At 41.8% G+C, this 17,383-nt stretch overlaps 1 protein-coding gene across 1 annotated transcript in view; it reads right to left on the bottom strand.

Moving 5' to 3' along the window:
* Positions 1 to 1,362: 1,362 nt before the first annotated feature.
* Positions 1,363 to 17,383, bottom strand: part of CSRNP3 (cysteine and serine rich nuclear protein 3) — an 88,519-nt gene continuing 72,498 nt past the window's right edge. The window contains exons 4-5 of the mRNA XM_059392758.1: positions 5,875 to 6,171; positions 1,363 to 3,815 (exon numbers count right to left, since the gene is read on the bottom strand). Coding sequence (XP_059248741.1) covers positions 2,742 to 3,815; positions 5,875 to 6,171 — 1,371 coding nt within the window. The 3' untranslated portion in view covers positions 1,363 to 2,741. The remainder of the gene's footprint in view (positions 3,816 to 5,874; positions 6,172 to 17,383) is intronic.

Below are 17,383 nucleotides of genomic sequence, written 5' to 3'. Positions count from 1 at the left end.
TTTCTAGACCTTATTTTTTTTAAATCATAAAACCCAATCAAATTCTAGGGTGGGGAAAAATACAGTATTTATTAACGGCCGTTGCCTAAAATCTGTCATTCTCCAGGGTGTGGTATACATCGTGTGTGTGTGTGTGTGTGTGTGTGTGTGTGTGTGTGTTATGGGCGTATTTTAATAGGTAATTTGTATATGCAGTTTGTGGGAGATGTTTAGGGGTTAGGTTATATATATGAAAATTTGGAATGGAAATCGTGTTTGGAAGGTTAATCCTTCTGTGCACAGCGACTTTCAACCCCAATCGGACAGACAGGGGAAAGAGCTCTGATTTTTTGTTTGCCTGTTTCTAGGTTAAGCATCCTTTTGGAAATGAAGCTACAAAACAGAGACCTAGCCAAACAAACAAGTAGGCATCCACCTTCTTGAGAATACAAAGCTGAACCAAATTAGGTATCTATCCTTGCAGAAACTGGACGGACATTCTACCCTTCCACTTTGCCCCAGCCAGGGTCACTTCTCCCCTGCCCTACCACTGCCACAGTCTGTGTTCCAAGATATGCTGACTGCTTCACGAGTAAATACTTCAAGGGTTTCTAACAATCCCCCAAATAGGGCACATGTGATTTTTTCACATGCCTAAATGAAGGAACAGTAGCCTCTTGTCATTTTTCTTTGGGCCTGTGCTCTTTAGATTGTATTGATAAGGGAAACAATTTTGGAAATCAAGCACTAAAAAGTGTAACTTTGTAGACAACATGAGATATACTACGGAGATTTGAGCAAAACCCTAATCTGATTAACCTGAAGGGCTTATCATTCAAGAGTCACATCCCTGCCCTCATTACTGCTACTTCCATCAGGACAAACCCAAAGCTCCTTTAATGTTAATACTAATGGTTATAAATTTGGCCCCCTGGAGGGGTAGAGACAGGGCAGGAACCAAATGCACAGTGGAAGAGCTGCCGAGGAAACATGTTTTCCCCAAATCAAGTTTTAGTAGAAACTTTTCCATTGGAGGACTTTCTCGAGATCAAACATTTTTAAGTTCAATGAAACAAAATAGTATTTTTTAAGGAATTGAGATCTACAATATATTTATATCCATATTTCTAAACACCTAAGTCTAAAAGACATAAAAATTAGCGATGCAGTCACTGAATAGCAAGGCATGTCCACATTTCAAAGAGGCATAAAATGTGAAATGATAGAACAACAGAAGGTCGAAAATAGGAAACAGACTTAGCATAGTCATATTGCGTTGTGGGGGGGGGAGGTCGAACACACTATTTAGGTAAATTAATGTACAGGAAAACGGGATCTTAGAAGTCCTCCGACGAACCAAGTGCAGATAATCTAAAGGTGGGGAGTGCATGTTTTTAATTTCTATCTGTCCCCTTTAATAAGAGAACATGAGGTAATTAGAAAGTATTCAATGCATTCTGGACTGTTCTGCTAATTGTCCCAGGCAAGAGAAATCAAAACGCTTCAGAAAAGTAAGGCCTAGTTGAGTATTTGGGTAGAGGCCCCCCCCTTCAATCAGCTAGTCACTAAAAGGAAATCTCCTTATATATTCATTTTGTAGAGATGGATTGATCACGCTGTAGAAAAGGCTGGTCGCTGAGGATGTGTCTCTTCGAGGTTTCCTCTGCCTCCTCTGCTTATACCGAGTTAGGTCTTCAGAGTGGCGAAGGAAAATAGGTCATTTTTCCTTCATAAAGTATCATTGGATGATTCCTCTATATTAATTCTATGAACATTATACTAGTTACAGATTTAAAAAAAAATTTTTTTTTAAATTTTTTCATCTCAAAGGGTTCTCAGTCCCTACCCCTCACAAGGTACCATGAAGGGGCACTAAAGTGCATTTGGATGTAGGGGAGTAGAGTTTAAAGGTGCTGTCCAAGCTAAGAACCAAGATGATGCCGTTTAAAAAAGAAAGGCAATTCCTTCTACCTCCATCTCTGGATTCAACGGAGGGAGGACAATGACTGGACCCTCACCAAAGGATTGTCCTAACTCTTAACTTTAGAGAAAACTGTGTAAGGACCTGCACATATAGACTCATTTATTTGTCCAAAATAGCAAAAATAGGCCTATTTCACCCTTAAGAAAGTATTTGCAAATCTGATCAGTCACGATCATAAAAACGTGAATGGATTCCAGAGGCAGTCCATGGGGGCATGCTCGGTGGTACTGTGTGTCTTCAGCTTAAAAGAACATGCTGCTGTTCATTTTCATCAAAACGTGACTTCTAGCTACCATAAATAAAATACACATGGAACGGTTAAATCTTTTTCTTACAATAATTACTTTTACAGTAAAAAGTCACCGTCATCTTCAGATTTATCTAAAATTAGGACTCTAAATCTTACTCTTTCCCAGTCTTAGTTAACAATCTTGCACAGGCCCGATAATCCAAAACTTGGAGCTCTGATCTACACAGCTTGACAGGTTTCACACAGTTTGACAGGTAGGCAACTGCGAGATAGGCTTTTTTTTTTTTTTAAATTAGCATTTTTCTATCAAAACAGTCGGAAATCTTTTAAAATCCTCATAGAGACTGTATTTGTGCAATGCCACAGTCACGCAGCTAGAAAGGAGAAAACAAAATACAGTCAGGAAGATTCACCACAGTCCGGGGGTTTTTCTTGGTCCTCCGTTTTAACCACCACGGGGCCCAGGAAATCCGATGAAATACAGTGCTTTCCACGAGAGAAGAGGCGGTCCCAGAAGCATTTGGGCTACTACACGGGGACGGTCTCAACCACGGGCGATTTGATGCACTCTTCGTGCAATCTGCTCTTTTCTGCCAGACTCAAAGAATTTTCCGCAGGGTGCTCTGAAATGCGACTGTCACCATTCAACGCGGAGACAAACCCTTCCTGGGAGGGGCCTTTCAAGTAGGAGTGGAATTCCACGGGAGGGTGGCTGGACCTGTGCTCGGGGTATAAGCTACCGCAGGGGACGCCGCTGTCGTTTTCCGCAGACGAGCAGCAGACGATGACAGAGGGGTTGGCAGCGGGGTAGTGGGAGGCGCCGTAGGCCTCCTCCGCTTGGCGGGCGTAGTCCACGAACTGCTCCGGGGTCATGGTGTAAGGCACCAGCGAGAGGGTACCGCTCTTCACAGGATCTCTCTCGGAGTAGCTCTCGGAGATCTGGCTAGGCGTTCCCGGAAGGTGGCTATCGATTTGGTAATACAGAGTCGAAGAGTTGGCGTAAAAAGAAGCATTCTTCGCGTGGCTCTCGTGGACGGCCGTGCCGTCGGAATAACAGAGGACGGAGGGCAGAGGGACGACCTCCGCATGGGGACCCAAACCTTCCACGAAGCTGTCCCCCTTCTCGTCGTCCTCGTCGTCCTCCTCCTCCTCCTCCTCTTCCTCCTCCTCCTCCTCCTCCTCCTCGTCTGACTCGCTGGGCGCCAGGCTCTGCGTGCTGGAATCTGTGACCCCGCTGCAGAAGCTGCTGCCGTCCTCCTCCTCCTCCTCCTCCTCCTCCTCCTCCTCCCCCTGGCAGTCTAACTCCTCGGCCGACTGCAGGTGCAGCACCGCCGCCTGGGGCTCCGTTTCGATCTCGAAATTGTCTGCGATGGAGTATTCCACGGAGTGCGCCACGGGGCCCATGGAGCTGCTGTGCGCGCTTATCTCACCGTGGCAGCCGTTCAGCGTGGGGATCTGCTGCTCCCGGTTTTTCTCCAGTTCAAGTTTCATGATTGTGTGCAAAAAGTGAGTCCGGACACGGATCGGATTAAATTCAATTCTACCTGCTGTGTTACTACATCCTTCTTTAGTGCAGCCGCAAGGGAAAGACATTCGGTCCACCTTGGAAGGAAGAACACAGATTAGCCCCGTGGAACTCTCACCGACCACGGAAAACGCCAGTACCTCTCCGCAACCCCTCTGAGTCTGGGATGACTTAATCCCATTTGCGCCAGAGCAAATGACACGCAGGCTGCAGAGAAACCAAGAGGGGAAGTGAAGACTTCAAACGTGGGAGTCAACCGGGGTTTAAAACCTGTATTCAAATTAAAAATGAGTTCCGGCTCTAAGTGTGGAGTTTTAGTTCATGACCCCCTTCCTGTGCTTTCTTCTTTCTCCTTTCTACCGTCCCCCCTGTCTTTTGCTCCCATGATTTCAAAGTCGCTCCTTCCCCCAGGCTCCCTTCACTTCCACTGCATGAGGGCGCACACGCCCGATTTTAAACGACACCAACTTACTGCCCCCATCCCTTGCCTGCTATGTTTAAGCAAAATTAGATGACATTTTCCATACTGGCCAACCCCCTCTTCTTGGCTTATTATAAAATGAACCTTTTGCCTGACATGGCCAGATTGACACCCCCTTGGTCTCATGAAGCCTAGTAGTTCATCTACGTTGGTTTTCCTTCCATTTGTTTGGGTCCCTGGTCCACGGTGCATGTATGTGTCCTGTAGGGCTGGGACAGCAGTGCCCATTTATGACTCTGCTTGGTGGACCCATGCATTTAGGTTCTGGCTCTCCCCTTCCCCCTCCTCACTCCAGGAGACTACAAGCTTCTTGAGGGAAAGGGATGTTGATGTCACCATACCCAAGAATTAGAGTGACTGGGCTCCATCAGCAGAGTGTTTGGTTTCACCAAGTGTCATGGGACTGAACTCGTCACTCAGGTGATAATAGGTGGAATTCACGGCAATCCAAGGGCCCTCCTAAGACATTTGCTAATTGCTACCAATTCAGCTGTATGCAGACCAGAGTGCAGGCACCCAGAAAGAACTGGCTCTGCCTGCCTCCTTATCCAGGCACAGGGACTTTCCTCTGCCACAAAGGAGAAGGCACACTCCAGCCCTGTCTCCTGGTTTCAGTAAAAAGTAGGGGCAGAGGGCAGAGCCAGAATCTATAGCTGCTTTCTGACCCATTAATCCCTTTTCTATTAATTCACTTTAAGCAACTGCTTAACCGATGAGATCTATCCTCTTTTTTGGCCTGCCTGAGTGGCTATCTTTATAAAAAAAAAAGGCAAGTTTCCTCATAACTTAGAGCATAAATCATATAGATGAATGGGGACTTGAAGGTCTTCTAATCCAAAGGTTGGTAAACTCTTTCTTCCTTTTTCCTTTTTTTTTTGTTTTGTTTTGTTTTGTTTTGGATAAAGGGCTAGAAAAGAAATATTTTAGTCTTTGTTGGCCCTACAGTGTCCCTGGCAACCACTCATTGCTGCTGTAACATCACGACAGCAGTCACAGATGACACCAAAACAGACAAACAAAGAGACGCAAAATGACTGGGCTTCGCTAAAATGTTATTTACAGGGACAGGTGGCAGGCCAGATTTGTCCTGTGAACCACAGTTTGCCAACCGCCGATCCAGCCCAGCCCTTTCATTTCTGAGATAAGGAAACTGAGCCCAGAAAGCTCACCTGACTTGCCAATTTCACACAGCTGGCAGAAAGCAGAGCCAGGAGTAGAATTCTATTTTCTTAAGTCCCAGTCCTGTCATTTTCGCATCCGTGTGTTCCACCTCTAACCTGTCGTCATTTCGTACCCCATAGATGGATCAGAAAACACAAACGCCCATGTCAGAGATGGGACGATCTCCCTGAGTGCTTGTAAAAACCCACAACAAGCTGGTACCATACATGAATCCAAGAGGATGTGATTCTCACGGACTAAGCTACAGCTAGGGCTGCCTCTCCCACAGATCGTGCATGGATCAGTCAGCGTACTATGTACATCCAGAAATGTCCCTGACTTAATATCTCTCTCTTCGCGAACCATAGGTCTTGTCTTGCTGCAAAGCTTCTTCCTGTATGGGAGAAATTTCTTTCTCTGCCGCATGGTGGGGGAGGGGAGGGAGAGTGTGTATGAGGTCTCCTCTTTGGAGTCCTTGAAACCCAGATCCTTACCTGACACTTAATGCCTGCCAGGCTGCAGGTACACGTTTCTGGATCACAGAACACTCGGCAGTCACAGCCACAGTCCTCTCTCGACAGGCGGATGGCGCGCAGCTCATGCTTTTCTTCCACATCAATCTTTTTCACCCCCGAGGCCCGCAGCAGTGCTCTCCTTTTCTTCGTTGGCAGGGGTTGTAGAAAGAAGTACTCGTCTACCTCCGTGTTGTCTAAATCAATATCGTCATCCGAAATGTCATCCACGGTAAGAGTGCTCGCTTCTTCAGATTCCACTGTGCCGTTCTTGGTCATCTAGAAACACGAAGCAGCAAACGGACTTAGCATCATCAGGGTCTCGAATCCCTACTTTGACGCTTAAAACTATTATAAAACATCATGTCCCATAATCCGGAGTGTTTGTGGGTCTTATTATTTCCATTTATTTTTCTCTTTGGAGAAGTCACAGGAAAGAAAAAGGAAGGCATCAAAATGATAGGCTTTTACATGCACTGGTAGCTGAAGACTTAATTGGAACTCCTAACCCCCTAATGTACGGAGTTAGAGTTTTTAGCCAGGGCGATGTGAAAAGGCCAAAGGTGACACATGCCCATCAGTGAAAGCTATCTTTAGACTCAGTTCGTGATGGGCAGCTCTGATGGTGGAATAAATGTGTCCTTGTTCAGAGGTGACGGTATCTTAGCAGAAGCCACTGCCGTGTAAATCAGCAAACATGTCCTTGAAATAACCACTTTGTCTTTTGGGACGCGGGCAAAACCATGAACTAGGAAATAACATCGTGCTGCACTGTGCTGTTGGGACTACAAACATGGTTACCCTACAGAACATTCCAAGAATGAGGGCTGGATATGAAGTAATCAGTCAGGTCAGTGTGCTGTCAGAAAGACGGGGAACAGAGAGCAGCGCCGGCAGGCTCTCGCCAACTGGCAGCCAAACAATAAACCCAGCCCTCAGAGGACTTCACCTGAACCTGTGCCCCAAGCAATAGCATCTGCGTCATAGCTCCTGTGGACAGCTACGTCTCATCTACTTATGACTATGTGCATCTATTTATATTTCTTTCTAAATTAATTTCATCCATCAGTAAACCCTGAGTCAGCAGTTCACTTCTTACTGTTATACCAGCACATATTACGTTTCCTTCATAAAAAAGCACTGAGAGGCGTTTTCTCTGAGTATGAGCGAGGAACCCATCCTGAGAAGCAGCACAGGAATAAATGTAGAACCTCCGTAAGGGCTTGCTCTAAATATAGATGCCGTTTTGATTCTTTAATTTGTAAAGTGTTACTTCATAAACTTCATTAATTGTAATTATTACCAGGTCATTTTTTAAAAAACTATTTATTTGATAGAGAGCCGGGTGGGGGGAAGGTGGGGGGGTGGGGGCAAAGGGAGAAGACTCCTCACTGAACAGGGAGCCCAATGTGGGGCTCGATCCCAGGACCCAGAGATACGAGAGTAGGAAGTGTACATTAAAATGTATTACAGAGGGCCTCTGAACTACATTTTCAAGAGCCACTAAATTATATTTTTTAAATAATTCAGAACCTTAAGTCTGTGTTCTTGCAACAATGGGCCTTCCCCTTTATGGGGTTTTGCTTCTCAGTGGGATCTGCAATGCATTTCCTTTGTTTGAATTTCTTTGTGTCGTATTGGCTAACCTGTTTCCACATTTCTGTGATGTCCACTACTAGGATGTTACTTTGATTGACTGCTGTTATCATTTTTGTTAATTCTCATTTGCTCATAGAAGCATAAGAATATCTGTGAAGATCTGATTTCCGAGGAAATTCAGGTGTGTAATTACGTAGCACATACTCAATCCTCTGTGATAGGTAAAGCTGCATTAACAAATAGGAAGCGTTACCTTTCCCACCTTGTCAACTTTGTGGCATTTAGATTTGTTTTCATTAATTCTTGGCCTGTCTATGTGAGCTGTGTCAAGGTCTGACTCCATAGCTCACACAGAACAGCCAGAACTTGGAAGGAATGGTTCATTTTTAATATTTCTTTCCTACTTAATTTCCGTGTTCTATATATTTATGCTTCCTCGAGCAACCGGTGACATCACAAAACAAAGAAAAACCCTCTATTTTATATCAACGGGGCTTGATTTTAAAAAAAGTAAATAAATAAAAGGCTACTCACATATTAGTGAAAATTGTTAGGGGAATATGAATTAACAATTGGCATCTAAAAACTTAAAAAAAAAAAGCTACCTTAAATAAATTAGAGATGAAGCTTATTCCAAATATAAGTGCTCTTAGAAATACAATCTGCACCTCTTATTCCCACATATTTAAATTATGATAAACAATTTCATTTCAAGATAAAAATTCAATTAAGAATCTAAAAACTCTTCACGCAGAGCTCCATACTGTTTTCATTCTTGTTTTAGGAACCCGCCGGGGGCCTCATCTAGATTGCAAAATCTCACATTAACACTGAGGTGATCTGGCAAGGTTTCCTCCTCACCTCCCCCCTAACATTTTTGCCATCTTTTTAAAAGTTTTATTTATTTATTTTATTTGAGGAAGAGTGCAAGCAGGGGGAGGGGCAGAGGGAGAGAGAGAATCCCAAGCAGACTCCCTGCTGAGGGCCGTGCCCCATGTGGGGCTCGATCTCAGGGCGCTGAGATCATGACCTGAGCCGAAATCAAGAGTCAGATGCTTAAGCCACCTAGGCATCCCTCATCTCTGCCATTTCTTTCGTTCTTTCTTTCTTTCTTTTTTTTTTTTTTAAAGATTTTGTTTATTTATTTGACAGACAGAGATCACAAGTAGGCAGAGAGGCAGGCAGAGAGAGAGAGAGAGGAGGAAGCAGGCTCCCTGCTGAGCAGAGAGCCTGATGCAGGGCTCGATCCCAGGACCCTGGGATCATGACCCGAGCTGAAGGCAGAGCCCCCCAAGAGCCCCATTTCTGCCGTTTCTAATGAAGACTGGAAATATCTGTGTTCAACCTAGTCAGTTGCCTTTTCTCCCCTTCCTCACAGTTTCTGGTGTGGAGGCCATTGAGAGAGATTCTTAACCTCGCCAGTCCCTCCTGCAGTCTGTGCCCATTTGTTCCTTTAAAACCCAGGCCAAACCTACTAACTTTAAATGCTACTTAAAATCAGTGCATTACATAGATTATTTTCAAAAACATCTTATATTAGGGCAATAGGGAAAAAAGTCAGTGAGCACAAATCACATCCATCATGCTCTCTAGATCTGGCCCAAAGAAGCCAGAAAGACTTCAAGATCACCTCACCTACTTCTCCTGACGTCTTTACTCTACTACCCATCTTCACAAGAAATTCATTTTGTACATTTCTTTCTCTTCCCCCCAAATTTATTGAAACATAATTGACATATGACATTGTGTAAGCTTAAGATGTATGTGTCGATTTAATACACTTATATACTGTGGAATGATCCCCACTGTCGCATTAGCTGTTCTTGCCATTGTGATGGCACCATTTCAGATGCACTCTCTTGACAACCTTCAAGTGTGTAACACAGTATTGTAAGCCACAATCACCATGCTGTTCATGAGCTCTCCAGAACGTATTCATCTTATAACTGTAAGTTTACAGCCTTTGACCAACATCTTCCCATTTCCCTTACTTTCCAGCTCCTGGCAACCACGATTCTACTCTCTATTTCTAGGAGTTCTGCTTTTTTAGGTTCCACATATCAGTGTTATTAGACTGCATTTGTCTTTCTCTGTCTGAGTTACTTCTCTTAGCACAATGCCTTCAAGGTCCATCTGTTTGTCGCGAATGGCAGGGTATCTCCTGGCTGATGAGACTCCATAAGATCCATGTATAACATTTATCTCTCTGTCGACATGAGTGCTACCTTTAAATGTCTTTTCTCGATCTCAAATAGATTCATTGAATTTTCAGCCTTTAGTTCATCAGATGGTCCTTCCTTATTTTATACAGCAATGAGGTCCACATTAATTGTGGGACCTCTCCAAAACATGCTTTAGTACTTAATTCCCTGACCCCTATTTAATATGCTTTTCCCTGTACTTCTAGGTTCCAAGTTTCTGATGGTAGACAAGGCAGTGGTAGAACTTGTACATAAAATTAAACACAATATATCCAAAAACCTATCCTTTTTATAAAAAAAATGCATACAGATTAACGAGCACATTCAAAGGAATGCTCTTTTTTGAGATAGATACCTTAGAAGACAGTCTGGGATGTGGACCACTTCCATTTCAGTAACTCTTTTCCGAAAGTAATGTTGGGAACAAGAGCTTAAAAAACAAAAAAACAAAAACAAAAACAAAAAACAAAACAAACCTTGCCAAAATGTGGTTTAATTACACTGTGGTTAACTACCAAATAATGCTGGTCCTCAAACCTGCTTTTGTTTCTGTGTGCATGTGTGTGTACAAGGTGAGAGAGAGAGAGCTTGAGCTGAGGAAGAAAGGGAGGTGGGAGAGAGATGGGCTGAGAGCAACGATATTAATAAGAGCAGTTTTTGACTCTGCGTGCCTGGTGTTGCTCTAAGCACTTTACCTGCATGAACTCATTGAGCATCACAAAAATCTCATTAGGTAAACATTATTGTACTTACTTAGCTGATGAGGAAACTGAGGCACAGGGTGCTAAATAACTGTCCAAGGTCACAAGAAAAAGGGTGGGCAGCAAGTCACAAACTTAGATATTTGACTCCACAGCTTGAGCTCTTAATTGCCACGGTATTACATATATACACTTACATAAAATATACACTATATATACACTTATATATATATACTTTTATATATTAAAGTATATTGAATAGTCTTTGTGCTTACTTAGTGTGTAAGCATTAGCTATGTCAGAGCACAAGATGCAGGTGTTGATCTCAATGGGTTGGAGGAAAGAGATGAGTAATCTAGTAATTTTAATCCAGTTCATAGGGATTTTCTAGCTGCGAATGAACACAGGGCACCTAGTGAGGGGTTGCCGGTGGGGTGAGAAGGGAAAACTTCCACATCTAAGCTTAACTCTGAAGATGGAGTCGTAGTGAGATGACCAACTGGAGGAAAAGCCATTCCACACTCAGCAAGAATATAGTTCAAAGGCCTCAGATGGAACAAGCATGGTGTTTTTAATGGCCTATGAATTAGTCAGATGACGGGATTTACACAGGACCACTTCCTGTCTTGGTCCATAAGCAAAGAACAAAAAGTAAATAAATTATAGGCCTCTAGAGAGTAGCTCCTCTGTTCCCCTGCTTTAGTCACTTTAGAGGTGATAAGAATGACCTAACTCATGATTTGATTTTTGATCTTTAGATGATCTTTATCATCTAAAGATCTTTTGATCTTTATCCTACATGTGTGTGCATTTATTTATATATATTAGAAGGATATCAAGGTCAAAGACTCTAGAGTATGTGTGTGTGTGTATGTGTGTGTGTGTACTTGCTTTGTTCCAGAATGATAATTAAGATAAAACTTAGTTCTTGAGTCACTATATAAACTTGCCCAGACTCATTCTATAATTATAAGGACTATAACTTTCTTTACATAGAATTTGAATATCTTAATTTTGTAAATCTATTTGATTTGTACCAAAAAGTATGAACAAATATCTCATAAGCCCAATAGAGTAAAACCTTTGCCCAGCTAAATACACCTGAAGGTTGGGATACATTACTGTCAGGAGGAGTGGAATGATTCTCAGACTGCTTTAGGTCAAGTACAAAGCAAGAGGGGCTCAAATTTGAAAGTCAGCATTCACTCCCCTGCCACCCCCCCTCTTTTTTTTCCCATGTCATGTAGAGATGAATTCCACCATAAATTCCAATGAAATGAAATTTTGTATGAATTAATTACTTGAAAGACCTTTTTCATTGCAAAGTGATTATGGAGAGGGAAACACTACTGAAAATGTGGATTGACTAAAATGCTAAAAACAAGAAAAAAAAAAAACCCAAAATAAAACCACTCCCTTTCAGCAGCTAAAAGGTATTCTTAGTAATAAAGTCTCCTGGTTATTAAAGAGTTATTAGCACATGTAAAGATGATAGTGGAAAGAAATAAGAATGTGAAAATAATTCAATTCCACAAACACAGATCACTGCCTATTACAGTGATGATAATGATGTTGAGAATGACCCAAGCTACCATATACTGAAAACCAGTAACTAGGCTCTATGCTTTATATAAATTATCTCATCTAATTTGTACAAGAATCTTATGAAAAAATTTTTTAATAGTTGAGAAAATGGGAGCCTTGAGAAGATGATTTGCCAAAGTCTCACTAGTGCTTGTACTGAGAATCAAACTCAGGTCTATTTGACCTCAGAGCTAAAGCCAGGCTCTTGAGAGCAGTTTAGAGTAAGAATTCTTAGGGGAACAGGGGAATTCTATACAGAAGGAAAAAAAGGATATGGTTGCAGCCACACTCCAAGCACTGATCCCAGCGCTATGGTGTAGCAGACATAAGAGCAGTATAAGCATCCTTAGACTTAGCTCATTCAGAAATGAAAAATATGATTCAGACACAGAGGAGTGGAGCTCAGAACAGAAGACAAGAGGAAGCAAGCTGAAGAGTAATGACATTTCTCTGGGCACCCATTTTGTGAGCATGTGATGGAGGACTTTCTAATGGACATGGCAGCAGAAGAAGCTGGTCCAAGTGATAGCTACTATTGTTGAACTTTCCCAGCCAACTTCCAACTCATGTTCCCTGGCCTGCAATTAATTAGCACAGTATGCTGTCTAATTTTGTAATAATATACTATTTTTGGTGATTAGCTTCACGTATATGTCCCCCAACATAATGTGCATGCATTGAGAACAGAGACTAAGTCTGATACCGTGTCCCCAGCCCTTTGTGGGTTTTTTTTTTTTTTTTAAGATTTTATTTATTTGACAGAGATCACAAGTAGGCAGAGAGGCAGGCAGAGAGAGAGGAGGAAGCAGGCTCCCCGTGGAGCAGAGAGCCCAATGCGGGACTCGATCTCAGGACCCTGAGAACATGACCTGAGCCGAAGGCAGAGTCTTAACCCACTGAGCCACCCAGGCGCCCTCCCCAGCCCTTTGTTAACCACAGTCCGACAGTAATTGATTAACACATATTTTTGAACAAATGAGTGAGTGAATGAATGCATGCTTAATCACCATATTGCTGCCATTGTACCTAGTGTCAGAATTTACAGATCTGTGACAGTTCTGGCATCTAAAGGGCTTCCAGCCTGGTGGAGAGATAACCGTGTGATAAATGTGGTATAGTGTGGGAAGAGCAACGAAATATGTATGTAAGTTATAGAAGCAGCAGGGAGGAGGAAATGATAGACAAGTGAAATGGAAGGCTAGAGACAAAGACAAGAAGAAGAGTTATTTCGTTCCTCTTCTGATTCCACAGGCTCTCTCAAGGAGAAAACCTTCAAACCAGAAATGGGAGAAAAGATATATTAGTAAGGATTTAACATATAAAAAAGAGGTAGGAGACAGTGAGATAGTTCTCAGCTGTTTTCTATAAGAATCCCCAGGTCCAGGCCATTCGTGCTGTCGAGCAATGAAAAAGCTTGAAGCTATGGTTGGTCAGTCTAATAGGTATGAAGTCCTATGGGGAAAGGAATCAAAAGCTGATCAAAATGGGAGTGAATAGGACACCTGGTGGCTTAGTCGGGTGGGCGTCTGCCTTCAGCTCAGGTCATGATTCCAGAGTCCTGCAATCAGGCCCCATGTTAGGCTCCTTGCTCAGCGGGAAGCCTGCTTCTCCCTCTCCCACTCCCCCTGCTTGTGTTCCCTCTCTCACTCTCTGTCAAATAAATAAATAAAATACGTTTTAAAAAATGGGAGTGAATTGTTTAAAAAGAAAAACTAATTCTAGGTAATACTCTAGAATTATTTAAACAGATCGCCTCTGTATATTTGAAGAAAGAGAGCAGTGACTACTGGAGTTATGTCTGAATTATGTCTGAGTGACTACTGGAGTTATGTATGAGTTCACTGGAGTTATGTCCACAACCTGGGAGGGGGTAATGTAACACATTCCTATATACTGGAAAGGTCCCATCTGGAGTACAGTGTCCATTTGTCAAATTAAGCTCCACGCAGAACCTCAAACTATACAATAGACAAAAGCAGGAATAAGGTATAGAGCCCTGACATCATGGAACATACCTAGAAAACCACTGATCTAATCCTGTGATTCTCAGGCAAAATTTTTCATGCTCTTTACATAAAAGGGGAGAATGCAAACTGATTAATAAGTATGATTGGATACTTGAATGTTTAGTTATTTGAAGAGTTGAAAATGTCTCTAATAACAGGGAATAACAGGAATGATCAGTTCTTTCTCACCACTGGTGAGACTGGGAAGCAGGGTGTGGCACATACGCCAACAAGTCTCATCGGAGGTCATGGTGGGATGATGAAGGGGAGAGTCCTCTTCTCCTCTTCAGGATCACTGCTCTGAGAGGATACCCCGAATTTGACCCTGTCTTGTTAACTACAGTTTTTAATCTTGGATGAAGACTAAAGGATGGGCCTATCATATCTGAGGATGACAAGATCAGGTTTATTCAAATTAAAGAACAGATTTTATTGATCACTCTCTGTGTGTCCTGTCCAGCACTACACAGGATTCTTGCCTGGAGATGTATAAAGATTTAAGATGTGTGATGATGCTGACCCGATTTACCTGGACTTTGTTTGTTTGCTTGCTTTTATCTTTTTTTTTTAAGATTTTATTTATTTATTTGACAGAGAGAGAGATTATAAGTAAGCAGAGAGGCAGGAAGACAGAGAGGGAAGCAGGCTCCCTGCCAAACAGAAAGCCCAACACGGGGCTCCATTCCAGGACTCTGGGATCGTGACCTGAGCCGAAGGCAGAGGCTTAATCCACTGAGCCACCCAGGTACCCCTGCTTGCTTGCTTTTTGTTGTTGCTCTTTTACCTACTTTTACTTAGTTAATATGAACACACAAAATGATCAAGTTCCAAAAAGCTACTGTATCTTTAGTGTATACTCAGGGATAGAGCATCCACAATCTGGGAGGCAATAATGTAACACATTCCTATATACTGGAAAGGTCCCATCTGGAGTACAATGTCCAGATCAAATACCACATTTTGAGGTAGACATCAATAAATGCCACTATATCCAGAGGAATGTAACAGGAGTGAAAAATGTCAGAAAACCATGCCTTAGGAGGATTAATGGGAAGAACTGAGAATGTCTAATCCTACAGAAAAAAACATATGGAGCCCACATAACCCACTTGTCAAATATTGGCATAGCCATCACCATTGTTTTCAAACACTTGGGAGTTTGGAGAACAGGGGCAGGTTTTATTCTGTGTGCCTAGAGGGCAGAATTAGGGTTGAAAGTTAGGAATAGATGGCAACATTCTGGTCAATGTAAAGAAGAAATTTCTAACAATTAGAGCTGGCTAAATAGAATTGGCTCTCTCAAAAAGCAATGTGCTCTGGGTCATCAAGGATGTGCAGTAAATGGCTTTGTATGGGACATGGTTTTGTGCTATGAGTTGGATAGACAATCTAGTCACTAATTCTCTGGCAAAATAAAGAAAAATATTCATATTCTTTTGCTATTCTGTCAAATCTTATAGTATCACTCTCTGTTCATTAGTTGTTAATTGCAGATGGCAAATTGGAACCGATTTAATTATACCCTCCAAGAACCAGGCAGATTTGCTTGTTTTGTCAACCTGTAAGAATTTTAACAACCTGAATTTATAATGTGTCTGTGGCTTGTGTACCACCACCAAAGTCACCAGAAAGGATGATAATATCAACATATAAGACATATAAACTATCATATATTCTGTTATCTTCCCTCTGGTTTAGACCAGCACTGCTTCTTTTATTGGTGGTTGTTAAGCCAAATGAATCCAACAATGTGCCGGTAAATATTTAACAATGGTGTCTCTGAAAAAAAAAGGGGGGGGGCTTCTAATCTGTTGTGTTTGTCAAGTTCCATGATGTAAATAGTTTCATCATGGCTGATTTCAAGCTACCATTGAGAAGATACATGCACAATATACCTTAGTGAGCAACTTTTATGAGTTGATGCACTCTCTAGTTTAATCAGGAGAATTAGTTCAATCAACTTCTCTGAAACCAGAGGATCAAAGTATATTGCATAGGAAGAATGTAAATGTTTGGTTATACATGTTTAATTGTTCCATTACAATTAAAATACCAGCAGTATTTTGAAAGAACATATTCTTAATTGTATTGCATTTGCCCTAGGGCTAAAGCACAGTCTCTTAGTCTCCATCACTACAGTTAGGTGTCTTTTTTCTATGCTTGTCAAAATGGGTTGTGCAGATGTCATGACAAGTATTTGGCAAATATCAAAATTTTTCATTTGGCTTTGGAGCAGGACTCCATTTAGGGATACTTTCCAGAAGCACTTGCACTCACCATGTTTTTGAGCAATCTCTCCAGAGTCTAACAGAAAAGTTCTGTAGGGATAAATGGGGTTAAAAAAATACCATGACCCCTAGACTCTGACCCATCTAATAAAGAACTATAGTGTGACAAAATAGTTAAAAGACACATTCCCAAAGTTTGGAAACTATAGATTTGAGATTACAGCCTGTGTCAACCATCTCACAAACCCTCAATCCTTTATATCTTCTAGAGCATTTGGGATAGTCACCTAGAGGTTAGTAAATCACACGACTGTTGAAGGGATATAAGGAACAGGGCAGGATGTGAGGGTGGAGACTTACGTCCCATGGGTGAGTCACTAAGTGAATAAAGCATGACCATAAACATAAGACTTCAGGTGAAGAAAATTTAGATAGAGATTTTTTAAAAGGTTGATCATTAAAGGAAGAGTTACCACTTGGCAACTCTTGTTTTATGAGGACAGAGAGCAAACAACCAAGCATCACTCAAGAAACACATTCATGACTGAAAAATTGGGAAAACTATATAACTCTGGGAAGTAATTGTAAATGGTGCCAGAGTGGAGACAGACCCTTGATCTCAGAAAGAATAAAAAGAACAATCAAGGTTGAAAAAACGTTGAGATGGAGAGCCCGTCAAAGCTGTGAAAGCTAAATTAAATTTCCTAGAACAAGGTAGTAGAAGCCAGTGAGATATAACCCAGAGGCAACTGAAATGCCAAGGTTCTTTTGAACATAAATGGCTGCCTAATGCGTTTTACAGATATATGTGAAATGGGAATAAAGCCTAATGTAATTGTTCAACAATGTGGTGCAGATGATGAAATCTAAGCACTTAATTTGGAAAAGAGTATAGTATTAAGATGACTGCCTTGATTACTGTGAAGAGTATGACATGTTTGAATGGGCTTGACAGGGAAAACGGACTATTCTCTGTAATTCAGAAATCTAAAGCTAGCTATTTCTTCTAGGAACAAGCATTTTATTCATTTAGCTTTCTCTATTGATTTTTTTTTTTTTGACAAAGTTTGGAACACCAAATCCACCAACAAAAAGGACGCCTGAACCCCCAAATCGAATTAAACTTCTACACATCTAATTGTATGTACTACTTTCCAATGTGTCTAACTCAT

The sequence above is a fragment of the Mustela nigripes genome, chromosome 3, assembly GCF_022355385.1.
Source record: "Mustela nigripes isolate SB6536 chromosome 3, MUSNIG.SB6536, whole genome shotgun sequence".
NCBI lineage: Eukaryota > Metazoa > Chordata > Mammalia > Carnivora > Mustelidae > Mustela > Mustela nigripes.
This window is presented reverse-complemented; position numbering and strand designations above follow the sequence as displayed.